Source organism: Rhinolophus ferrumequinum, chromosome 26 (assembly GCF_004115265.2).
Source record: "Rhinolophus ferrumequinum isolate MPI-CBG mRhiFer1 chromosome 26, mRhiFer1_v1.p, whole genome shotgun sequence".
NCBI lineage: Eukaryota > Metazoa > Chordata > Mammalia > Chiroptera > Rhinolophidae > Rhinolophus > Rhinolophus ferrumequinum.
In genome coordinates, this window is record NC_046309.1 from 3,878,219 (window position 1) to 3,902,868 (window position 24,650).

General features: G+C 56.4%; 1 protein-coding gene across 3 annotated transcripts in view; it reads left to right on the forward strand.

The window, feature by feature from the left end:
- The first annotated feature begins 10,894 nt into the window (after positions 1-10,894).
- KCNH2 (potassium voltage-gated channel subfamily H member 2) overlaps positions 10,895-24,650 on the forward strand; it is a 31,302-nt gene continuing 17,546 nt past the window's right edge. Inside the window, exons 1-2 of one of the 3 annotated variants that reach the window (XM_033099231.1) lie at positions 10,895-11,299; positions 14,101-14,331. In XM_033099231.1, the coding sequence (XP_032955122.1) occupies positions 11,224-11,299; positions 14,101-14,331 (307 nt within the window). In that variant the 5' untranslated portion in view covers positions 10,895-11,223. The remainder of the gene's footprint in view (positions 11,300-14,100; positions 14,332-24,650) is intronic. The other 2 variants (XM_033099232.1, XM_033099233.1) reach the window with 2 other exon arrangements.

The following is a 24,650-nucleotide window of genomic DNA, read 5'->3' on the forward strand; positions in this document are numbered from 1 at the left end:
AAGGAGACAGATCCCATCTCTGGTTCCTGTTCAGCCACCACCTAAGTGTACATGGCTGAGAAAGACTCCGTGTTTGTAGATTCCAGGTAATGGAGCTGTGGCTGGCCTCCTCAGGGACAAGCTGATGACAGGTGTCAGATACTGCGGTCCTCATGACCTCTTGCCTGCACTGCTGGCCACAGGCCCTCCCGTGGTCTCCTGACCTTGGGCCTCCCCTCCCATCAGTGCTCCACAGGGCGGCCAGATCCATCTCCAAAGCGGGGCTTACCTCATGCTTTGGCTTTCCCTGAAACCTTCAACCTAAGGCCAAGGCCATTCCCACACACTGGCCTGACCCTCAATTTTCAAAGTGCAGTGCCACACCCTCTGTTTTAGACTTCCTCACGGATTCCCAAATAGTCCTTGTGTTTTCCTGCCTCTGGGTCCTTGCCTGTGCTGTCCTCACCACCTCTTTGCCCTCTGACTAAAGGAAATCTTTCTTCCCCTTCCTCATGACCCAGACTTGGCAGCTCTGGACGTGTCCTGCTCAGATCTGCCTTCAGGAGAGAACCTGCTTCGGGAGGTACAGGTGGCAGACAGCTCACAGCTGCCATGCCTCCAGAATCTGCCCAGCTTGCAACCCAAGGCCATGTGGTTCCCCGGAAGCTTCAGACAGTCCCTGGGCCCTCTGAGGGCTGTCTTTCTGCAGAGCTCCTGTTGGCCCGAGGCTCTCCCCACCCGATCCTCCCCCTCCCCTCTCTCCTTTCATAGATGTCAGACCTGCATCCCGTTCCCCAGGCTTTTCCTGCTCCCCCATCATCTTTCACAGGCATTACCCCAATCAATCTCTTGTGCCTCTAACTCCTTGGTGTGCTTCTCGGACGCCCCTTCCCCCTGTATGATTCCTCTGGGAGGCCTTGCTCAGCACCCCTTCTCCACGTTCCCCAGGTCATGGCACATCTCTTGCCTGGTTCCTCCTGGAGTGGTTTTGTGCAGCCCCTGTGTGTCTGCGATTTCTCTCCCAAATAAACGTGTGTGTGCTCTGCAAGAACAGGTCAGGTGCCGCTCACCTGGGATCCTGCCGGCCCGAGTACCCTGCACCGAGTAGGTGCTTTGTGAACATTGGCTTGCTTCACCACAGATGTGTGTTCTGGAGGCAGTGGAGAGGGGCCACCAGGAAGGGAGTCAGCTGAAGCGGGATGAGTTTGAGGAGGAGCAGAAAGAAGGGGTCAGGCTGGCGCAGGTGTTGGGTCCAAGAGGGGGCATTCATTCTCTGGGCACAGGGAGGCTGGGAAGCTCAGCAGAGCCACACGCCAGCAGGGGCCCGGGTAGGCCTGAATTGGTGTCGGTCTAGGAAGAGGGAGGCATGGCATGGGTTGAGGAGGAAAAATCAAAGTAGAGACACACCAAGTCGAAGGTGGAAGCTTTGACCACAGGGAAGTTTTCCTTCTCCGCTTGTCCTCTGGCTGTGGCCTACACGGCCCGTTGTGTTCTAACTTCCATCAGGGGACTCTGGCAGTCCTGACAGTTTTTCATTCTTCCCCCTCTGGAAAGGGCGTCTCCTCCCCTCCCTAGGCCCCTGCTCAGTTCTCTCCCTCTGCCTTGCTCTTTGTCAGCCGTCCTGCTAGGGCAGTAGGGCTTATGCATCTCAGTGGCTGACTGCTCTTATTAACAATTGCACTTTAAAGAGTAATTTCTGAAAAAACAAAAATTTCAAGGCCTGCAGAGTTGAAGTCCCACTGATAGGAAGGAATTTTAATTTCAAACGGTGAGATTTCAAGCTGGAAGTGGCTTTGGAGAGAATCTGTTTGGGAGCCCAGCCCCTGGGTCCCTGACAGTGGCTGTGTTTTCTGCCACTGGGGAGGCCGGCCTTGACCCCAGCAACCATCGGCCCTGGTCCCTGAAGGTGACAGACCCTTCTGTAGCTGAGTAGCCAGGCCCTGGCTCCTCCTGCTTCCTTACAGGGCAGCAAACCTGACTCTCGCCTTCCCTGTCAGAGAAGAGAGCTGCGCAGGGCTTGAGGTGGGATGCCCTGACCTGGGGGAGGGGACGCCTTGGCCCTGAGAAGTGTGAGTCGGGCTGTGGGGGGTGGAGGGTGGAGGGTGACGGCTGATGGGAGCGGAAGGCCCTGACTCTTTATAGCCCAACCCGGGGTTGTTCAGTGTGAGCTGGAAGTGCCCCACCCTCCCCACTATGAGCAGCTTCCTTCCTGCCTGCTGGCAAGGCCTGGGTGGGGAGCGGAGGGGAAAGGAGAGAAGGGAGGGGGGAGTGGGCAGAAGGGAGGGGAGCAGCCCTCTTCGGCTCAGGGTGGCCCAGTCCTCCTTAGGCGGTAGCTCCCGCTGTATTGGGAGGTTGGGACAGAAAGGTTTGCCCAGCTTCCAGATTGCAAGACGGAGGCTGGACATTTGGGGAGGGGCTTTGGGCAGGGTCTGGGGTGTGTAGGACTCAGGCAATGGAACGTGTTGCCTGTCTGAAAAGGGCCCCTGCCCTTCTTAGGGAACCCACATGGGGGCAGCAGAGAGCCAAAGAGAAGAGATTGTAGCAAAGGCCTGGGCTCAGCCTGCCAGAGACAGACAAGGAGACCCAGGATGAGTGAGGGCCAGTGGCCTGTGCCCGAGCCGCGTTGGGGTAGTGGGTCCACACTAGCCCTCTGGGACCCTAACGTAGTGTTTGCATAAGCCCGACGTTTGTGATGATGACTGACCAGCCCACCCCAGAGGAGCAGGGGTGCCTTCCTTTGGGAAACCTCCCTACTTCTGCACAGACCACATGGGGTGTGGTGAGCTGAAGGCACAGGAAGCCATGTCTAGGACAGCCTGGGGTGGGAGCACCAGGCACTTTGTGTCCCTTGAGAGGAGAGAAGGCAGTTCCGGCAGCAGCTGGGGAGGGATGGGAAGTTCAGGGGCCCCCATCCCACAGGTGGGCTCCTGAGGACAATGGCCCCTGCTCTGGAGACTCTTCTGCCTCCTGGCCCTCAGCCTGGAAAGCCACAGGACCGAGAGGCCTTGGAGAACCCTAGATCCGTGGAGGATGGGTGACTGTCGGCCTGTGGGAGCTCTTGGGGAGTTTGCATTAATTTCCTGAGGGAAACTTGGGTGTCTCCAGGTCTTGATTCCCCTGAGGTTTAGACTTTTCCTTCTGAACCACTGCCCTGAGCAGACTCGGTGCCTGTGGAGTGTGCGCGGGCGTGTGTGTGCATGTGTGTAAACACACATGTGCATGTGCCCTGACGCTCAATCCTTGATTCCCTCTTCATCTGGGCTCTGCACCTCCAAAGCTAATTTGGACCAAGAACATGGGTGTGGACGTGAATGTTTTCACATCCGTGAGGACTTGAAATTGTCCTTCGTTCTTGGGGTACAGAGTGAAAACGAAGAGTTTTTAAGGTCGGGCTGAGGTCTCCCAAATGATGACCAAGGGGGCCCCTGTCTCAGGCCATGGGGGCCCTACATAGAAGGGCATGGTTGTCAGGGATCAGTGTGACAGGCCCTGACCCCCTTCCCTCCGCCTCGCCATCTTCTCTCTTTCAATTTCTCAGGCTGGCCCATTTTCCTGGTGTGGTTGCTGTGGTGCTGGGTCTCTTGGGAACCAAGGTTTTGAGCCTCAAGTGTGCCCAGCATGGGAATTCTGTAGGAAACATCAGTGGGTATTGGCTGAGGAGACCCCTTCCCTCTGTCTGTCAGATGCCCTGGAAAGAGGCCAGGCCCTCTCTCCAAACCAGGGTGGGCAGAGAAGCTTTTCCGTCCTGTGCTGACTGTGAGATATGGAGACCCAGATCCCAAACCCTGATGTACCTTCAGTAATTGTGTTGTCTTTTTCCTACCTCCCACCTGCAGTATAAGCCCCTTGATTCCCAATGACCAGAAAGAGAGATGTTCCTGTATATTGCTGTTGGTGGTGGTCTGGGCCTTTCCTGGGGTCCCCATTCCGTTGTCTGGCTTTCTAACCCCAGCCTAGGCTGCTGAAGGACTGGCAACGCCAGTTCCTAGAGGATCCCGATTCGCACGGTGTTGTTCCTCGTGGACCCAGAAGGGGGAGCCCTCTATACCTTTCTTTTTCAGGGGAGAAAGATTCCTCTCTTCCTGGTCATTCTGGGCCCCTGCTGTCACCTTCACACCTTCACCAGCTTTATCTTCCCACAGGAAGGCTCCACACGGGGCAGCTATTCTCCAGAGGCACAGATGTGAGGTGCCTTACCTCTGTTCTCAGCTCAGCCAAATTCTCCCTAAATACTGCTCCTTTGTAAAGACTTCACCCTTTCCAGCCTTAAAAGGATCTCTCCCTCCTCTGGAGTCAATGCTTTCATGGTCTGCACCACTCCTTAGTACTTGGAATCCAGGCACTTCTCTCGTTGGCTGCCATTATTTGTACTTGGCTCCTGTAATATTGTCTATTCATATATAAACATCTTTTCTTCCCAACTAATTGCAAACTTTTAAAAATCTTTTAAAGCTTTTTATTAAAATACAGCTAACACACAATATTATATTCGTTTCAGGTGTACACCATAGTTAGTCAACATGTATATACCTAAAGAAGTGATCACCATGATAAGTCCGGTATAATTGAAAACTTTTTAAGGCCCAGGGGCTGGGTTGTCTATATTTCCCTAGGGGTCCCACACAGCTTGGGGCGCATGGAAAGCAATGAGCAATTGTGAGTAGATTAGGGAGATGATGGAGTAGGCGATCTGGTGGACCTGAGTTCTCTTCTCTGGCCCTTCATGTTGGCTGGTGATCCGTGGGGTGGGGTAGCTACTCTGCAGGATCTGGAAGCAGTGTTGCGCTGGCATCTACATGCTCATCCCCCATCCAGGCTGGGGTGGGCACTGCATTCTGCCTGATGACTTTAGCAGAATGAGCAGGGCATTGTCTAGAGAGAGGATGGAGCCACCTCTGTACCTGCAGCTCTCTGGGTCTGCACTGCTCTGAATCTTTTCTCTCATCTAAAAATACGCAAGTGTTCCCTTCTGGCTCTAATATTTCATAAAGCCACGGAAACCCCCAAGGGAAAGCCCAAGAGTTGCAAGTGTAAAGTTCAGGGGAGGAGCCATATCTTTGCCTTGCTGACTTGGGTGGGAGTGAGGGCGGGGAAGGCACATTCTAGACGTAGGGAAGTGAGACCTGAGTCTTCTTAGCACCGATTGGTAAAGCCAGCTCTTGCTTCACCATGTGCTGCCTCCTGGAGCTCCTGTCCAGTTCCAAAAGCATTTTTATGGTTTGGGGTGACTGTCTAATTCACTGTGTCTCGAGGATGGCCCCAGTCTTGGTCACCTGAGTGGCCCTCCCTGGTTTCCTGCGGAGCCTGGCATGAAAGGCTTTCAGCACCTTGGACAGGGACAGAGCTCCAGCCCCGCTGGACCTGAGCAGCTTGGAGAGCTTGGGATCTCCTGGCAGGCCAGCTTCCCTGGCAGGGTGGCACCAATGCGTGGTTTGCTTCTTAATATTTTTCAGTCCCTCAAAGACACTCTAAATTAAAGTGGTTTAGTTCCCTCTCCCCGTCAGTGCCTCCTGTATAGTACTTCTTGAGCTTTTACTAGGTAAGTTATGGAACCTCCCTTAAGCCCCTTTTTGTGTCTGAGGAGGCTGTGCTTCTTCAAATCTAAGGGACAGGTGGCTGTTAAGTTCTCAGGCAGAGGAAACTTAAAGTGGCCCCTCTTCTTTCTCATTTGGGGGTAAGTAGATTGGTGAGGGGACTCCGCACCTGACCCCCCAACCCCGAGGATCTTGCTTTATGAAGATATTCACTCCCTTCCTCTGTGCCTGAGAAAACCCGTGCCATCCAGGAGGGCCCAGCCTTCCCAGGAAGCCCTCCTGGCTGCCCCAGCCCGCTCAGAGCCCCTCTGTCCTCCGGACTCCCCTGCACGTATTGTCAGTAGCAAAGTGTCACACCAGCTTGTTTTCATGACATTTCATTCCCATTAGTTTCTCTCCTTGCAGGTGGCACCCACACCACATGTCTGCTTTCAGGAGACCCTCCAGTGACGAGCACATCGCAGGGTGGAGTGGGAAACTGATGGTTCTGAGGGACTTCTCACCTGCTCTTTGGGGTCTCCCACTCCACTTTTTTTTTTAAGTCTGAAATAAATACATAGGATGGGCCAGGGTGCTATCTGTGGAGTACCCATCAGTCTCCAGAGCACCCAGGATCAGAGAGCAGAGGCGGGAGGTGGAGGTGGAGATGGGTTTTGAGGGAAAATGGAGGGCCCGTTGATGAGTGGGGAATGTGAGTGTGTAACATTGAGGTATCACTCCCTGTTGGGGCTGGGGGGGTTCTCAGAGATCAGCTTGTCTGGTCGCCTCATTTTACAGGTAAGGAATGTGAGATTTAGTGAGCCTCCTAAAGTTACACAACAAGTGGGCCCCTTTCCATCACCTCTGACCCCGTCCAAGCCTTTGGCACCTCTCTCCTGGATCAACGCGTAGCTCCCGGTGGCAGATTATATTTTCCTAAGATGGTCATGCCAGTAGGTCCCATCACACACGCGTTTCTCATACTATGTCAGTGACAATCCTTCACTGAGCGGTGAAGTTCTTCATTCCTCTCTGTGAATCGGAGCGGCCACACTTGTGGCAGAAGTTACTTTATGTGACTTCTGAGGCTGAGTCATTAAAGGTGCTTACAGCTGCTGCCTGGCCCTCGCTTGGGACACCTGCCACCATGCTGAGGAAGCCAGGCGGCCACGAGGAAAGGCTTCATTTGGCGTTCTGGCCCCAGTCCTAGCTGAGGTCCCAGCTGACAGCCAACATCAGCCACCAAACGTGAGTGAATGAGACTTTCAGTCGTGCGTTGAATGGAGCAGACACACGTGTTTCCAGCTGAACCTGCCCACATGGCAGACCCATGAACAAAATGAATGCTGCTGTTGATTTAAGCCATTGGTGTTTGGGATGGCTGTTATGCAGCACTAGTACCTAACCGAAACACCTCGTGTCTGCCTCAGTTTCTCCAAACTATTATACGTGGTTCATGAACTCAACAGACCTTTATTAGATACTGACTACATGCTAGGGTCTGTACAAAGACAGACATGATTTCTATATTCATGGACGATACATTTCAGCTGCCACCACTGCTCCTTTGCACACAGAATAAAAACCATCCTCCTCAGCCCTCCACGAATGGCTCCAGCCTATGACTCCACGGACACCACGCCAAACTGTTTTGTCCCCTGGTCTTCATTCTCCACTTTCTATGCCTTTGTTCATGTCATGCCTTCCACCTGCAGTGCTTCTGCTCTGCCCATCTTGACCTTCAAGGACCTGCTCTGAAACCTCCCCTCTCAAGGCCCTCCTGGACTTCTCCAGTTGAAAGTAATCGACACCTCCTTGTAATCCCACAGCACTGAGCCACTCAGCGCAGGCCGCACAGTTCTGTCTGCCCACTGCCTCTCTCAGCCTCAGCAGACCGAGCCTTCAGAGCAGGGATCCTGGCTGATGCCCCTGTCCCTTCTCTGCCCCCACCCCACAGTGTCTGGCACAGGGCCCAGTACGCAGGAGGCCCCCAGGAAACATTTGTTGATGTGACTAGTAGCAGAACCAGAATTAGAAATCAGGTCTCCCGAATCCTTGTCGCCAGAGTCTTTTATCACCATGGCAGGGAAACACTACCACCAACGGTGGGTATCGGGTTGGCAGGAGAAGACCTTGGTGATGGCCCTGGGTGGGGGTGGGGGGTGACACGATCCCTGCATATGGAGCTGCCGATGGCAATGAGTGGGGGAGCCCTGGCTCCTGGCTAGGGGTTTGAGATGAGTCCCTCCTTCCTTCTGTCCTTCTCTGCCCTTTCTCCCTTTCTTGCCTTCAGCAAGCCCAGAGCACCCACTTCTGGACAGAAAACATGCCGTTTCTTTGATCTTCTCCCATCCCAGTTTGTATCTGAAAACATCTCCATCTTCAGAACCCAGCTGCACAGAAAAACAAGGCCCCGCCATGCCATCCAAGCTTCCCCTTGCATATTAAGGGCTGCTCTGTGTTCTTCCTCCCCCAGGGTTTCTGAAGAACCATTCCTCCATAAGCTGTCTTTGCTGCACCCATCTGACTGGAACGGCGTCCCAGTCCCCTGTGATTGTCACTCACTCTCCTGGGCTTGATTTTGGCTGTGTCTTGCCTGGCCCACTCCTTGGGGGTCCACCAGCAGGAGCAGGCTTCAGTTGTATTTTTCCTCCCAGGATGCCCTGGTTCGACTCCCTCAGACTGAGCAGGAGCAGAAGGCTGGGTGGGCAGGATGTTTTGCCAAGACTTTTCACCCTAAATTGTCTCTGGTAGCTGGGAGGAGACACAGCCTCTCGGGTCACTCAGCCAGAGGCAAGGTGGGGAGAGCTCTTCCCAGGAATGGTTCCTGCGAATGGCTCTGTGAGCAGAGGATGGGGTCGGGTGGATTCTAATTGCTCGGTGTGCTAAGATTGGGCGTTGGCCTGTTTCTACCGGATCTAGGCGTAGTTCAGGTGGCAAGGTGATGGGTGGAGAGGCTTCTCCATCAGCTCATCTGTTGCCCTTTACATCTTGGTGCCTGGCACATGTGGGCCCAGGAAGGATGAGGGCTTGTCCCTATCTGAAAGCCTCTCTTCTTTATCCCAGTTTTTGGCTGTGGGGGTGGCTCAGTGGGAGTGCCTTCAGGTTCTCTCCCCTCAGGAATGAAACTCCAGGAATTGTGTGTGTGTGTGTGTGAGAGAGAGAGAGAGAGAGAGAGAGAGAGAGAGAGAGAGAGAGAGAGAGAGGTCTGCCTCTCCTAAACCAGCCTCAGGGAGCAGCTCTCTCCTGCCTGTCTCCTGCTTGCTTCTATGCCCAGGAGGAGGGCTACTCTGAGTCTTCTGTCTTCTCTTTTGGGAGGATCAAGGGCCCCTCTGATTCCTCTGTCCTCCCATGGGATGAAAGCAGAGGCCTTCCTGGGAATGTGGGTACCGCAGTGTGGAGCTGGAGGGGCCAGATGTGTAGCCCTCTCCCTTCCGACTGGCTCTTCCTTGCCCTTGATGTGGAGAGAAAGGGATGCTACCTACAGGTGTCCCTTTCGTGTCCTCTCTCCCTGTGCCCATTCTCACTGCACACCCTTTCTCTAAATCCCCTGACCTGGAGGGGAAGACACCCCACTCAAATGGGAATCACGCTGGTTGGACGTAGGGCAGGGGGTGGGTGTGGGTCAGGGAGGGGCTGGGCCAGTCGTAGACTGGGTTCCACCCAGCAGCCACGTGGGTTGATGTGCCTGACGCCAGATCACAGAGTAAGGGATGTCTTGCCACCGAAGACCCTGGGCATCTTGGAATGTGAATGAGAATGCCAGTGAGGAAGCTGCCGGAGGTGGAGAGGGCCGAAGGGATGACTGTACAGGCAAGAGCCTCTGGTCTTTTTTAGCATCAGCTGATGGAGCCACCTCCTTCTCTCCCACTGGCTGCCTCCCTGAGTCACTGCCCACCCACCAGCAAATAAAAAAGGGGTGTCATTTGCTGGTCAGTTGCCCCACCTGGCCCCAGTGTTTGCATCTTTTTGTTCTTGGGTGGAACGTGAGAGTCTGGGTAGGATGGTCTCGCCAAGGCCTCTTCTTCTGGGCCTTTCTCCTTCCAGACTAGGCTTCCTTCTTTGCCCTTTGTTCCTCCCCTCCCCCCACATCCCATGATGGTTCTCCCTGGTGACAGGACCCACCCCCTTGCTCCAAGGACAGAGGCAGCTGCAAGTCCTCAGGGGCCCCCACATGGCCCCATCCGTCTAGCCGGGTCTCAGATCCAGGCTGCAGGGGAGGGGACCCGGGCGGCTGCTCAGCTGTGGCCTCCTCCCGGCCTGCCCGCTCAGCTGTCAACACTCGCCTCCCAGCCCTAGCCTACTCGAGGCCATGCCTGGCAGCTCAGGCCTGGGCCGCCGCGCCCGCGACCCTCACTCAGCCCCAGGCAGGCGGTGGGCAGGCGGCGGGCAGACACTCTGCCTGCCCTTGACCATCCTCAGGCCTCCTTGCCTAAATAAGGGAGCTGCAGCTGCAGCGAGCCAGCTGGCCTGGGGGGAGGGGCCGGCGGCTGGGCCAGGGTTTTCCGAGGGGCTGGGCCGCCGCAGCGCCGCAGGGCCCCGAGCCCGCCGCGGATTGGGCCTGCTGGGTTGGCTCCGCGCTGCAGACGGAGGGCGGGCTGCTCGCACAAGGGGGATCCCCAGGCTGGAACCTCGCTCTCAGGGGTTTTTCTTTGATCCCGCAGCTAGGAGGCCGCAACTCCTGTCAGCATGACCCTCTCTGTGCAGAAGGGCCCGGAATAGAGGGGTGTGTGTGTATTGTGTATGTGTGTGGGGGGGGCGCCCCCGCTCTGGGTGCGTGCCTCCTAGTCTCACCCACACTTGTCTCAGATCTCGGCTATCCTGGGGCCTCCAGGTTGTCTTGCCCTTCACATTTCCTGGGTCTCCCCTGACCCTGGGCTTGCCCTCCCAGGGTTCAGGCCTCGCCCGCCGGTGTCACCCACAGTAGGCATTGAGCACATGCTGTGTGTACCAGACCCGTGCTTGGCGTGGTGGGGGGACGAGGGTTTAAGGGACCCGCCCCTTTCCCTTCAAGGCAGGTTCCCCAGGTCTTCCAGTCCGGGGGTGGGGGCGGAATCCCCAGTCGTCTCCCTGGCCGCCTCAAGGCCAGCTGTCGCACCTGTCCTCATGGTTCCACTACCTAAGGGTCCCTTCCCCCTCTTCGGGGCGTGCGAGTCCAGGGGGCTCCCGGGCTGAGCTTGGGGCTGTGTGTGGGGGGAGCCCTCCGTGCAGTTCAGCCAATGGGAAAGGCGGGCGCGCGGGGTGTGGGGCGGGGGAGAGGGCGGCGCTGCGGGCGCGCGGCGGGAGGGAGGGGGCCGGGAGGCGGGGGCCGGAGCCTGAGGGGCGCGCGCCGCGTTAACCCTTCCGCGGCCGGGCAGAGCCGCAGGCGCAGCCCGAGCCGCGGGCGCCGGAGCGGTTGTCGGTGCGGCGGGTGGGAGCCGGGTGCCCGGCGCTCGGGCGGGCGGAGTGCAGCTCGGGGACGCGGCGGAGCGGGGCCCGCGGCTTGGCGGGGTCCGGCAGACAGGTGTGCGGGCGGCCCGAGCTCAGGCGGCTCCAGGCCGGGCCCGCGGTCCGGAGCCGGGAGCTGATCGGGGACCTCGCGCCCGCAGCCCAGTCTCGGCCTCGCCCGTGCCGTGCTTGGCCGCGCGGTGCGGGGACCACGGCCGGGCCGGGCTATCCAAAGCCTAGTTAGTGTTGGGCCGGGCCGGGCCGGGGTGGGTGGGGGCCCGCCCGGCCCGCCCATGGGCTCAGGATGCCGGTACGAAGGGGCCACGTCGCGCCGCAGAACACCTTCCTGGACACCATCATCCGCAAGTTTGAGGGCCAGAGTGAGTGGGGGAGGGGGCCGGTGGGGATGGGGCTTTGGGCCCCGGCGAGTTCTCTCGAGTGTGGATGGGGGGGCGTGCCCGGGCCGTAAGCATCCGCCAAGTGCGCGTCAATGGGGGCTGGTGGACTCAAGGCGCTGGCCAGGGGTCCCCGGTGCAAGGCTTGGTGCTGGGGGCTGTGGGCTTGGGACCAAGAGACCTGGTGTTGTGGTGCGGGGTGGGACACTCAGCTCAATTTGGGCTTCTGGGATTGGGGAATGTGTGTGTGACAGTTTGAGCGTGCAGGGCAGAAAGATGGGATGGGAATGTGCGGGTATCCCTAACTCTGGGTGCCTGGATGAGGATGGGGCTGGGTGGGGGTAAGGACGGGAGAATGGATATGGTCCAAGCTGGGACCTCCACGGGACCACGCGGATGCCCGTCTTGACTATATTGTGAGACTGACTGCCAAGCATGTGGGGCCAGTGACCGACCTGCTCTTGGGTGTGCGTATGTGTCACCCATGAGTTTGACCCTTCATGGGCAGTGGGGTGCAAACTGTGGGTCCTAGGGTGAAAGAGAGGGTGTCATGGGCTGCAGCCCAGTTTTGAGGGTCTAACAGCCTCAATGCAGTATTCCCATATTGTTGATTTTCCTGTCCTGAGCCCCTTTATGGGGACTACAGCATCCCTAATACTGGCCCTCTGGTAGGGGAGGCTTCCAGAAATGTCCCAGGCGCGGTGCACGTTCTGGGCCTGGGCATTTGCACCTGCCCCAAGTGCATGTGTCTGTCTCCAAGGCTTTGTGTGCCACGGTGGGTGTGACTGCCGAGGGCCCTGGAGTGGGTGACATTCCTTGCTCATGACCCTGTGAGCACAGGACAACGCGTGCTTGGAACCGTTGTGGGCGGAGGGAGGTGTCAGTTGGATGGGCAGCATTGTCTGAGCCGAGGAACAAGACGATCCTGAGGGGAGAAGACTGACGTAGTGGAGGGCCACAGGCAGGGGCTTTCCTTCCGGAAAGGAAAGCTCTCGGAGGTTGTGTGGGCACCTCGGCTGGGATCTGGGGGCCTGGCTTCTGGCCGCACCTCTTCCACAGATTGCCACGTGACCTTGAGTGACTCTCATCCCTTTCTGAGCCTCAGTTTCCACATCTGGGAAGAAGGGGGCAGCCAAAGGTTCCTTTCAGGTCCCTTCTGTCCCATATTCCAGGAGCTCAGTGAAGGGGGTGGGGCCTGCCTTCTAAGAAACAGGCTCTTCTCTCCAGGCCTGGGAGTGGGGGCCGGGTGGTTTTTCTTCTTCCTCCAAGGATGGTGTGTGGCTGGTTCTCTGGACTGCCTTGGGCTCAGGTGGAGATGGAGGCTGAGTCAGGGGTATTTTTTATATGAAAGGGAACCTTGCCTCCTAGGGTTGCCAGCTGCGTGGGAGTTTTGGGGGGCCTGGGGAACTGACCTAAAGATGATCCAACTTCAAAAAGTAACTTCCTGGAGGCCAGGGTAAGGGAGGGTGGAGGAAGGCAGGAGGGAGCCAGATCCTGATGGCCTCGGCCTCATGCTGCTGCAGCCTGGGCCTTTCCCCCCGGGGATTGCCCAGGGCTGCAGCCTGAGGCTGTGCCCACTGGGAAGGGAGGGGGCAGAGTTCTGACTGCTACTGAAAACCTCAGCATTAAAGGCCAAAGTGGCCGGAAACTTCTGCGTTTATAAAAAGCTTTTATCCCGGGAGCATCTTCCCTGGCATAGGCTGGGGCTGCTGCCTGCCTGCCTGCCTGCCTGCTGCTCACCGCCAGGGCAGCTTTTAGGGCAGGTGTGCAGGGGGGTGAGCCAAGTCTAGCTGAAATGGGTTCCTTGGGGCACAGCTCCTTGATGGGTTCAAAACGCAGCAGCCCTCACATCCCTGGGGGAGGTCCCTTTCCTGGGTCTGTCTTCTTACACGTGGGCTACTGTCTCAGGCCCTCCCCGGGCTCCAGGTATTTCCAGGGCTGGAGATGCAGGTCCCTTTCCTTGCTCCCTCTGACCTTGGACATCTGCCCATGGCCCTCAGCTTATTCCTTCCTCTCTGCCACAACTGGATTCAAAAGCTGGCTCTGTCATTTACAAGCTGCAAGCTGTGGGCACGGTTCTGAACTTCTTTTGAGCCCCAGTTTCTTCATCTATAATACGACAATATGAGGATGCCTATCTTATGGGATTGTCAGTATTTCATGACATAAAGCATAGCAGGTGCTCACGTGGTACTTTCCTCTTCTTCTTTAGCCCGCCCACTCCCCAGCCCCTAACTGCCCTCCCTGAAGTACCGACCCAGCAGGGTCCGCTGATACTTGGGAGAGTGATTCCCTAGGGATCCCCGGGGTAAGGAGTGCCCAGTGAGCATCCCCTAGTCTAGAGAGTGGGGGTCAGGAAGAGAAGCCATAGGAGCGGGTGCAAAGGGAAGGCTGGCCGCCATCTCTGGCCCTTCCCAGGCTCCCTCGCCAGGCCCAGTGTTTATCCCTTCGCCGCGGCTGCTAACACGCGTTGCTGACACCCGCCCAGGCTGGCCTCGGCCCCAGGCGCGGAGGGGGCAGCAGGCCGCTGGCAGCCTGCCCGGGGGAAGCCACATAGCCTGCCCACAGGCCGGGCGAGGGAGGGGGCACGCCGCACGCCCGGCCGAGCCACCTGTGTCAGGGCACAGCTGCATTCGCCCCCTGCTGGGGACCCCAGTCCCCGCCGTGCTTCCTGGGGCGGGGAGTCCCCAGCAAGCGGCAGTGTGTGACAAGAGAATGTGGGGAAGGGCTGGGATCCCCCGAGGCAGGGGTCCCTGCTCACGTGCCCCCTCATCTCCACCCCCCAGGCCGCAAGTTCATCATCGCCAACGCTCGGGTGGAGAACTGCGCCGTCATCTACTGCAACGACGGCTTCTGCGAGCTGTGCGGCTACTCGCGGGCCGAGGTGATGCAGCGGCCCTGCACCTGCGACTTCCTGCATGGGCCGCGCACGCAGCGCCGCGCTGCCGCCCAGATCGCGCAGGCCCTGCTGGGCGCGGAGGAGCGCAAAGTGGAGATTGCCTTCTACCGGAAGGATGGTAGGCGGGGCCCCCGCGGGCCACGACTGGGGGCGGGGCCACGGTGAGGGCGGGGCCTAGAGCGACCGGGGTTGGGGTTGGGGACAGTGGGATGGGGGCCGCAGAAGAATGGCCGGGACTTGGCAGAAGAATGGGCGGGCTTGGGGGCGTGGCTTCAGCTTTGGCCATTGCAGGGGGCCAGGTGGGAGGCGCGGGCTGAGCGTTGGGGCTGCAAGGCCGTCTGGGTCACTACCTCACTCCCTCTGGTGGGATGGTTTTCAGGGTGGCCAAGGGGCTGCTTGGCTGTGGGTCTGGCGCCTCTGGTTCCTTTCTCCGTGGGCAGATGTGGGCATGTTGAGCTAAGAGGGCTGGAGTTTGAAGGGGCAGCGATGGCAGCTGCGTGCGTGGACGGAGGTAATAGGTCAGGCTGGCGGATGAGCGCTGACCTCAGGCCACAGGCCACAAGCTATCCTAGGGCAGCCCCTGCCAGGTGTCTGGTCTGGTGAGCTGTCACCGAGGGTGAGGGTGGGGAGGACCACAGAACTCTGGCTCACTCTCTGCTGTCCCTCTTCTGTCCCCTTTCTCCTCTGCACTTCAGCTGCACCTGGCATGAGGTGTGTACCTCTCCCCAGCCTCAGTTCCCTTTGTCTCATCTGTTGAGTGCCTCACCCTCCATCCTGCGCCAGGTGTCTCCGCTCAGCCACCGCCTCCTAGCCCAGCTGCTCTGGGCTTCCGGAGAGCGGATAAACAGAGCCCTGGCTGGACTGCTCCCACATCACGCCTGCCCTGGTGGGATGGGCTCAGCTCAGGGAGTGCAGTGCAGCGGGCTGGGGAGGTGGCTTCAGAAGGTGCTGCTGGACTGCCCACAGGTGCCCAAACCTCGCTGCTCACCAGTGTGTATCCGATGAGCATTTGCAGAAGCCAGGGTCTTGCAAATAGAGCAGCGATCAAGACAGATGAGGTTCCTACCCACAGGGAGTTTACCTGCTGGAGACAGTGTGATCTGCCTCCCCCCGGGGGGTAGGCAAAGTGAGCCAGCAGCCCCATGGCCTGGCCCTGTCTCTTGGAACCAACCCTGTATGCTCAGGGTTGGCTGAGGCTGCCCTGTAAAGCCTTGTATTCCCTTATGGCCCTCCTTTTGTAGGGGTGCTCAGGCTGTGACATCACTGGTCAGCATTAGAGGGGGCCCTGTGGAAGAGGATTTGCTCACAGCACATGGGGGTTCTGACTAAGAGGCAGAGGCTGCAACACTAGATGGAAACTCTAAAGGCAGGGCCTTCTGTCTGCTTTTTCATTGGTGTTTCTCAGAACCTTAATCAAAGCAGATCTGCTTATCTCTTTGCTTGGCCGTCTGGTACTAGCTAACATTGGTGGGTGGTTTCTATGAGCTGGACACTGGGCTAAATGTTCCACTTACATTATCTCATGGAATCTTCACAACAACCCTGGGAGGTAGATAGAATTTTTTTTCTCCATTTATGGATGAGGAAACAAGTTCAGGGAAATTAAGAAACTTTTCCAAAGTCACACAGCGAGTGAGTGGCAGAGCTGGGAGTGGAACCATGTCTGATCAGAGCCCTACCCACTCTGCTCTGCTGTCATATACTAAAAATGACACCAACCACTTACAGGGGTACCTATAGATGCGCGTCACTTTATGGACAATTTTATTTTGAAAGTTGCAGACCACTGGTGTGATGAACAGAATGTGAATACACTAAGTCCTGGGTTCAGGTCTAACACCAGAAATTATGTCATATGGGGCAAGTTGGTTACTGCCTTGAGCCTGTTTCTGCTTCTGGGCTAATGTGCTCACTCGACCCTTGGTGCCAGGGGCCCTAGTATTTCTGTCTTCGCTGTAGTGTGTGGGGAGCTAGCCCTCACCCCTGCCCAGGCTGGCTCCTCTGGGAGAGGATGGCCACGGGTCCCCTTCTGCAGAGGCACTATTATGGAATCTTGGTGACCTTGAGGGTCACTTAATCCAGCCCACTCGAGTTACAGATGGAGAAACTGAGAAGCAGAGGTCCAGTTACCAGCGAATCCGTGGAGGGAGTGGGACTAGAACCCAGGCCCCCTGCCCAGGTTCAAGCTCTTTGCCCCCTTCAGGTTACTACGCCAAATAGGGCTGTGACCCAGAAAATCCTGTGCCGGTCATCTCTGCTTGCCCCTTCTCTGCTCTTACTGAGTTTCCATGGGATCAAGTATCTCTTGGGCCCTCAGGTCATGTGGGTCTCCCACTTGCCCTGGCGATGGAGGCCTAGAATGCAGACAGATTTTCTCTGCCTCCCTTCCCTTGGCCTTGAGGTGCTCAGTCCCTTGGGAAGATCCCCAAGACGTGACCTGGGCTCTGTATGCACGTGTGCATGAGCTCGAACCTTTGTGCCTGGACAGAGTATGGAGGCAGAGGTGTGGAATGCCAACGCCATGTCTTGTTTCTGTCCAGGCCTTTCTCAGGGTCTCTGCTTGGGCCCACCACGGGGGAGTGTGTCCCTGTGAGCCCCAGGGCGGTGGGTGGCTGGGCAGGAGGCGGGGCCTTGTGCTGGCAGGCGCCACTGCGGACAGCTGTGCTGTGTCGGTGCCTCTGGCCTAGCTCTGTGCAGTATCAGGGCCTGGAGCCAGACAGCTCCGTTACTTAGTGCTGGGACGGCTGGGAGGCAGGGAGGCTGGACTGGGGGGGTATGGGCTGCAGGGAGAGACAGAAGGTGCCAGGGACTCACTGGCCTTGTGTCCATGCCCCTTACTGTCAGGCCCAGGGTTAAGGCGGCGTTGGGAGCAGAGCTGGGCAGTGTGGGGCTGGCAAGTGGTAGCATGGCTGCGGGGCCCTGGGGCTGTGCCTGGGCAGCAGGTGCTGGCGTCCACCTATATCTCCGCATTGCCGTCGGGGTGGCTGTGGGTGCCTTCGAGCACGCCTCCTCCTCGCTGGCTGCCTTCTTCTGCCAGGCCACATGGAGGTCCCCTGCTCTCCGTCTCTTGTGGTCTCTCTGGTCTTTGTTTCCATCTCTCAGCCTGTCTGCCTGTGCCCATGGTCTCTGCTGCTTTTCTTCTCCCACAGCTCCCTCTCTGCCACCTCTCTGTCCCCACAGCCTCTATCTCCTTCTCGCTACGTCTGTCTCTCTCCTTCCTCCCACCAGCCCCCTTGAGCCTTTCCCTCTCTGGGCTCTGTCTGGCTCTCCATACCTCTTCCTGTCCTGGCTGGGTCTCCATGTCCCTGTGTCCCCTGGAGCCCGTGCGTGGGTGGGGATGGGGGTGTCTCTAGAGAAGAGTCTGTCGGCTTCTCTGTTCCAGCTGCAGGCTGGTTGCCATGGTAACAGGGTCAGAGGGCCCCCACTGCAACAGCTGAGTTGTGGGCTGGGGGAGGGGTGGGGACCAGCAGGCCGTCATGCATCCCGGTGTCCACAATGCCATGGGGAGCCAGAGCCCCAGAGGTGGCCCCACACCCACTAGTGTACGGTCCCCAGACTCAGACCCCAGCTTCCCCGGTGCTTGTACAGGCACTTCTAGCACCAGTGACACTTATGGGCCTCTGATGACCCTCCACACACCCCAGGCCATTTCCCGATCTCCTCCCTGTCTCCTGAAATAAGAATTCTCGCTGTGACACTCCCACACCCCTCCTCCCACATGGCTGACCCTTCCCCGAGCTCAGATGCCGCTCACCTTCATCCTCTCCAGGCCCTGACGCCCTGACCCTCAGGCCCCAGGCCGCCATCAGTCTGGGTTGCTGGCGAAGCAGCCCCTGGATATATTGAGTTGTGCAGGCGTGTCAGATGGAGGCTGCTATCTAGGTGTGTTCTTGAGATGGGAGCAGCCTGGCATCAACCCCAGAGGATGAGGTGACACCCAGGGAGCATTTTTATTGAGACGCAAAAGCCATCAGCGGTCTCCCTCCACCTGGAGCCTTCTGTTTAGGGTCTGGGGCTGCGTGGAGACAGGGTAGGTAAGAGCACCTGCACGTGGCCGGGAGCTGGGCCCAGGGTCCTGCCTCAGAGCCCAGCTTCTATCTCACCCAGCACTTCTCCTCCAAGGCTCCAGGGAGGGGTCACTCCTGAGCAGGAGCAGGGTGATCTGGCCTGCTTGGGGACTTCCTGTCCCAGCCCCACCTTAGGGACAAGGCAGGCCTGCCAGGATTGAGGGTGTCAGCCACTCCTGGCCAACTCTGGGGTCTGGAGAGTGTCGGGAGGGTGGCTCCTCCATGTTGTGTCTGCTGTAGCCCCCGGAGAGGAGCTATGTAAATATTTGCACAGAACCGGCTGGGATGGGAGCAGAGTTTGATGGTGGCCTTGGGCTCTGGGGAGGGAGGCTGTGGGCAGCAGGAGGATCAGCGTGGGTGTGTGTGTGTGTGAGACGGGCTGAGACGCAGCCTCTTTTCTGCTCAGAAGTGGCTTCCAGGGTAGTGTGACTTGAGCGGTTCCAAGAAAGCCCTTTCACGCTTAAACATATCTCCCGAGGGTGCCTGAAATGCCTCCCTTAGAGAACCTTTCGTTTAGGTGGAGAATGAGCCTTTTTCTTTAAAAACACATTTTCTCTCATCACCCCTGCCCCGTATGCAGGAAGGACGGCGGGGGGAGTTTAACAACAACTTTCCTCCATGACATGAGAAGATGGCCCTGGGGTCAGGGACAGAGGGGGGATTGGAGGGACACCTGGGACAGGTGGTTGTTATGGGAGAGGCTCTGGATGAGCCACTTTCCCCATAAAGTCCCCTCCTGTCCTTAATCCAGGGCCCATAAAGATCTCCATGCTGTGATCTGTGGTTGACCTTGAATGAACCTCTCTCTGATTTGGTGCCGTGAAGCACCCTAAGGCTGAGGCAAAGTCTTCTCCTTGGCCCACCATCTCCCTTGATCACGGTTCTGGATGAGGTGGCCATGTCCGAATTCTCCCACTAGATTGTAAGCTCTGTGAGGACAGGCAGCAGCCCGTATTGTTCTCTATTGTAGCTATGTGTCTCGTGTATAGTGAGAGCTCGTGTATGTTTGCTGAATGAATGAAGGAATGAAGAGGTGGACAGCGTGCTGTGTTGCAAAAGCCCTATACTGGGTGTCAGGGACTTGGGAGTGATTTCTGGCTCAGTTTCAGAGTGGCTGTGTGACTTTGGCCAAATCACTTTCTGTTTCTGGGCCTCAATCTCACCCTCCGTGAAAAGCCTTAAGTGTGATAGAATGCCAGGGCCGGGAGGGATCTGAGAGGATGGGGCGGCTGTCAGGACCAGAGGAAGGTGGGCTGGGGGGAGGTGGCCCGGGGTGGTCACTGAGACAGCGGGGAATCCTGCTGTGTGGGGGAGGCATTGTGGGGTACAGGGCAGGCATCTGGGACTCCTAGCTTCCCCCTACTCAGAGAGGGACGGAGGAGGCCTAGGTGGGGGTGCAGAGCAGGGGAGGGGGCCGTGGCAGCTGCAGTGGCAGGCTCAGGGGCACACTCCCTGCGAGTGCACTTCCAGTTTGCAAGCTGGGATGTGCGCTTTCTGGCAGGTGGGCCTCACGACCCTCTCCATCTTTTCACAGGAAGGAAACTCTTCCTTAGAAAGGCTTGGGGCCTTGCCCATTTACCCAGCTGGTGGGTACCTGAGTGGAGCCTCAGATCCAGTTTCCTTCTTTCCACTCCAGAGCCTTGCTGGGCGTGGAATACCTCCACCCACAGGCTGCCTTGCTGCCGAGGGCCCCTTTGGGGTATAATGGCCTCAGGGCCCCAGGAAACGTGGGTTTAAGCTCAGTTCCCAGAGCCGCAATTCCTCATTTGCTAAGTGGGATCAAACACCTGTCTTCCCAGGTACTGCTGGGAGAGGTGCCGAAAATCAGGTGATAGATGCCAATAAGGCAGAGTCAAGGGCCAAGACTCCTTTTGCTTGTCACTAGGCAGGGTGTCACCCAGGTGGCTGCAGGTCCTGGCCAATCGTGGGAAGTGAGCCTGCCCTGTAATGCTTCCCTGCTTGCCCTGTGTCCCGCTCACAATCCCCGATTGTTCCTCTCTCCCTCCCCAGGCTTCTGCTGGCCCCAGCTCCTACCTCTCCCCCAAATCACGGAAACCATGATATTTCTGTTATTGTTTTTTTTCTTTCTCTTTCACTTGAAGGTTTTTTTTCTTTTTCTTTTTCTTTTTATCTCACTCTCCAGTCGCATTACCCTCCCCTTAGGCAACCATTCAAATGTACTTCCTGTGAATGTTTGCTCGCATATGTTCTTGCAAAATGTGTATTTTGTCTGGATGCATATAGGTTTAATTTATGTAAATGACATGTGCTATGTATTGTATTCTGGCATTCACTTTCTTACACAGGCGTACGCCTTTAAATCCATCCAGGTTGCTACTTGACATCGAGTCTGCAGCTTCACATTCTGTGGGGTAAACCCACCTTATGTGCTCCCGGGGGAGGGGGGCCTCCGAGCATCTCCACAAATAGTGCTGCAGTGAACATTCTCACCCATGGCCCCTTTGGGACTCATGTGACGGTGTCTTTGGGATGCATCCCCATGGGTGAAATTGCTGGGTCACAGGGTCTGTGGATACATAATTCCACAAAGTTCTGTCCGACTGCACCAGCATGGCTGCACCCATCATCACCCACCTACACAGAACTCCAGATTCCTGTTTCCCCCTCATCTCTGCCACACCTGGCCTTATCCACCTGTCTAACTTTTTGCCAGTCTAATAGGTGAAAGTGATATCTGGCTGCTTGAATTTGCATTTGATTTCACATGAGTCTGAGCGCCCATCTCTTAGGCTGGATAGCCTGTCGGGTTTTCTTTCCTATGAGTCTCCGGCTCATGTCCTTTGCTTACTTTTCTATTGAAGCCGCTGTCTTTTGTTCTTGTTGGTTTGCAGGAGTTGCTTGTGTGTTCTAGAAATACAAATGGATACAGTTAAATGTACAATAGATATATACTGGTTATTAATTCCTGTTGAATCAAGATATTGCAAATACCTTCTCCCATTCAGTCTTCTGTTAAATGTATCCAACAAAGATGCTTAGTTTTGATACAAAAAATGTATTGATTTTTAGCTTTGTTTGTGCTTTTGAAGTTTTGTTTAAGAAATTCTTCACCATCCAGAGGTGGCAAAGGTCTAGACTTTCTTCTATTAACTTAATTGTTTTACCTTTCTCAGTTGGGTCTTTAATCCATTCTGAGCCTACCTCTGTCTGGTGTCAAGTAGGGATCAAGTTGTATTTTTTTCCGTGTACTGAGCCAATTTTCCCAACACATCTAGTAAACAGCCTGTTCTTTTCCATTGATTTGTGGGGCCACCTGTATCACCGGTTAATTTCCCGTATATCCATGGGTCTGCCTTTGAACTCTCTGTTCCGTTCCAATCTTTATTTGTCCGTTCTTGCATCAAACCACATTAAAAAAACGATCACATTTAATATGTCTCAGTATGTGGAAAGGCAAACCTTCCCTCTTTATTCTTGTTTTTAAAGGTTGAGATAGGTATTGGAGGGCCTTCCTTTTTCTTTATAAACTTTAGAGAAAGTTTATCAAATTTCTGGAAAGAAAAACCCCATTAGAATCTTGACTGGAATTAGATTGGTTTTGTAGACTGATATCTTTATAACATTTGCTCCATCCAAGAGCCCGATTACCCTTCTATTTATCAGATTATTTCTGTATCCTTTATTAGTTTAAAGTTTTGTTTTGTATTTTTTTCCCCATAGAGGCCTTGTGACTTCTTGGTCAATTCCTAAACATTTGATTGTTTTGTTGCTGTTATGAAAGAGGTCTTACTTTTGACCACCAATTCTAACATATTTATGCTGGTGGAGAGAGATGCTGTCTGTTTGTGTGGGCCAATCTTGTATCAGGCAGCCTTGCTGAACTCTCATTAGTTCTAATAGTTCATCTGTTGATTTTGTTGATTCTCTAAGGAGAAAACCCTAACATCTGCACAGAATGCCAGTTTTCTCTGTTTATATTTGGGTCATTGTCATATGTTTTGATGTTTAAAAGTTCCCTCGGACTTTTCCGGAGGCTTTCATGTGTGCCTGTCTCTGTTGGAGTGTCCTGGTGTCCCATGAAGTGGGTGAGTCCTCTCGGTTTAATGAGTGAGAAGCTGTGGCCAAAAGGTTGACCGATGGAGAGCGGGAATTAGGGTGGGGTGTTCTCAAGGTATCTCCAGGCTGTCTGGGGTTTGCTGGGGGCCAAGATGGGGCACAGTTCTAGAAGTTTTCAGAGCCCTGGAGGAGGGCAGGGCCCCCAGGTTGTCTGGTAGAGGTGGCTATGTGGGGGTCGCAGTGAAGTGGTCTGAGGCTCAGCAATACCCACCTGTATTCCATGCTGACTGCTGACCAGATTACACAGAACTTCAGCCAAAGATACCACCTTAATTCCTATAGTGGTTCCGACTGCTGTCTGGACTCAGGATAGGTTTGAAAGGGGCAGATTCTGTTGTGGAAGGACAGTTGGGGTCTCTGAGTCTGAAAGGGAAGATAGAGGGTGGGGAGATGGCCTTGAGTCCATGATCAGTCTTCAGACTCCTACTTACCCCGTATTTCCCGTGAAGCCAGCCCGACTCTGGCCCCAAGGCTCTGATTCTGGGGAGAGAGGAAGCTCTCCCCAGAAGCCAGCATACAATTATCTCCTAAATCAGGGATGTAGTTTTAGAAGCGTTCTCAGGGAGAAACATCTAGGCGGGCTGGATGGAGCCATCGAAAAAATCTTTATAGAGGGGTCCTGTGTGGCCTAGAAGGATGGGAGGACTGGAGGGAAGAAGGGTGGGGGCCGTGGGGAGCAGGAGAACCTGAGGCGGGGTTGCACTGCAGGGGTGCTGAGGCCAGCCTCTTTGGGGCTCAGTGTGTCTGTGTGAGCAGGGAGGGGAGGCCTGGCTGGGAGGACAGGCTGAAGGGCCTGATACGATCGGGAATAGGGCATCCTGTTCTCAGCGGGGGACAGACTCCAGGAAGTCAGAGGAGACAGGTGAAGTGTGGAGGCCTCCGGGAAGAGGGGATGAGAATGGATCCGTGAGCGTAGCTTTCTGTGCATAAGGATGGCCTTCCTTCATCTTCCCAGGGCTTCTGGGGAGCAGGGCCGGTGACACCCACTTGATAGACCAGGAGGCTGCATTCCTGAGAGGTTGAGTGGTACCTAGAAGACAGGGTGTACAGGGCTGGGCTGGGCCCCAGGGCTTTTCTAGAAGAAGCATTTCTCTTGAGGCTGTTGCCGTGGTAGGGATGGTGGGGGGAAGATGGCACAGGTGGGTTTGGGGGGGTCAGGATGACTGCGCATAGGCCCCTGAGGCCCTCTGTATGGTCCTCTATTAATAAATCCCTGGGAAGGTGTCAGGTTGGGAGGGTGGTGGAGGGTCCGTCTGGAGATGCCCCTTCTCTGTGAGCTGTGGTCTAGATTGTGGTTTCCAGCTCCTGCCCCACAGTGAGTATTCCCCGGGGACGTCTGTATCACTCAGCCCCTGGAGGCCGGGGCAGAGGACGGTCTCTCTCTCTCTCTCTCTCTCTCTCATACACACACATACACACACGCATGCACGCTTACTCACTCATTCACTGGCTGGCCTCTCAGGCTCCCCCATTCTGTCCCCTGGGCCTTCAATGTCCCTGGCTTCCCTAGGCCCCTGGCTGCCCATTAGAGCAGTGTTAGCGACACGGTGGCCCCCGTCCAGGAGCGGCTCCTTCTGCATCTTCCTGTCGCCGCCACCAGGCTAAATATAACCTGACACTGCACAGCCCTGGGCTGCACGGAGACAGCCTCTCTGCCTGGGGGCGGACAGGGCCGACTGGGGCCCCAGCCTCCTGCCCTCAGAGTGACTTTGGGCCCAGCTCCTCCTGCTGGGAGTGAGGCAGGGAGGTGACCTGGGCTAGGATGGCTGCTTCCCCGAGGTCACCTTCCCTGCAGGGACCTGGCATCCTGCCTCGTTACAGCTCTGGATGCTTCCACAAGGCCATCTGTCATGTTATCTGGCACCCAGGGCAGGAATCACTTGTCCTGGTGGTACCCCCAGGGAGTCTGAAGCTCAGAGAGGTGGATGACCTGCCCACAGTCACACAGCAATTGACCAGTCTCTTGATGGTCCAGCAGATCAGCTCTACTACCTGGGCTCCTCTCTCTTCCTGGGTTATTCTCGCTTCCTCCATCTCACCCAGGCTCCAAATTGGGGTCCTGTTGAGTTTGTGGCTCAGTGAGGGCAGGTGCCAGGCCCATGTTGTTCATACTGCCCCAAAGGCTTCACACGCATGCTCTCAGTGAGTACTCGTGAGGGAGGAAACTTTCTCAAGGACACTCAGGGTCCCTGCCAGCCTTCCCCCATCCTGTGCTGCCCCGATGTATAAGGCCTACTCCCCCTAAAGCCGAGTGTGGCTCTTGCCTGGGGCCCAGCCGAGGCCAGGGATGCCC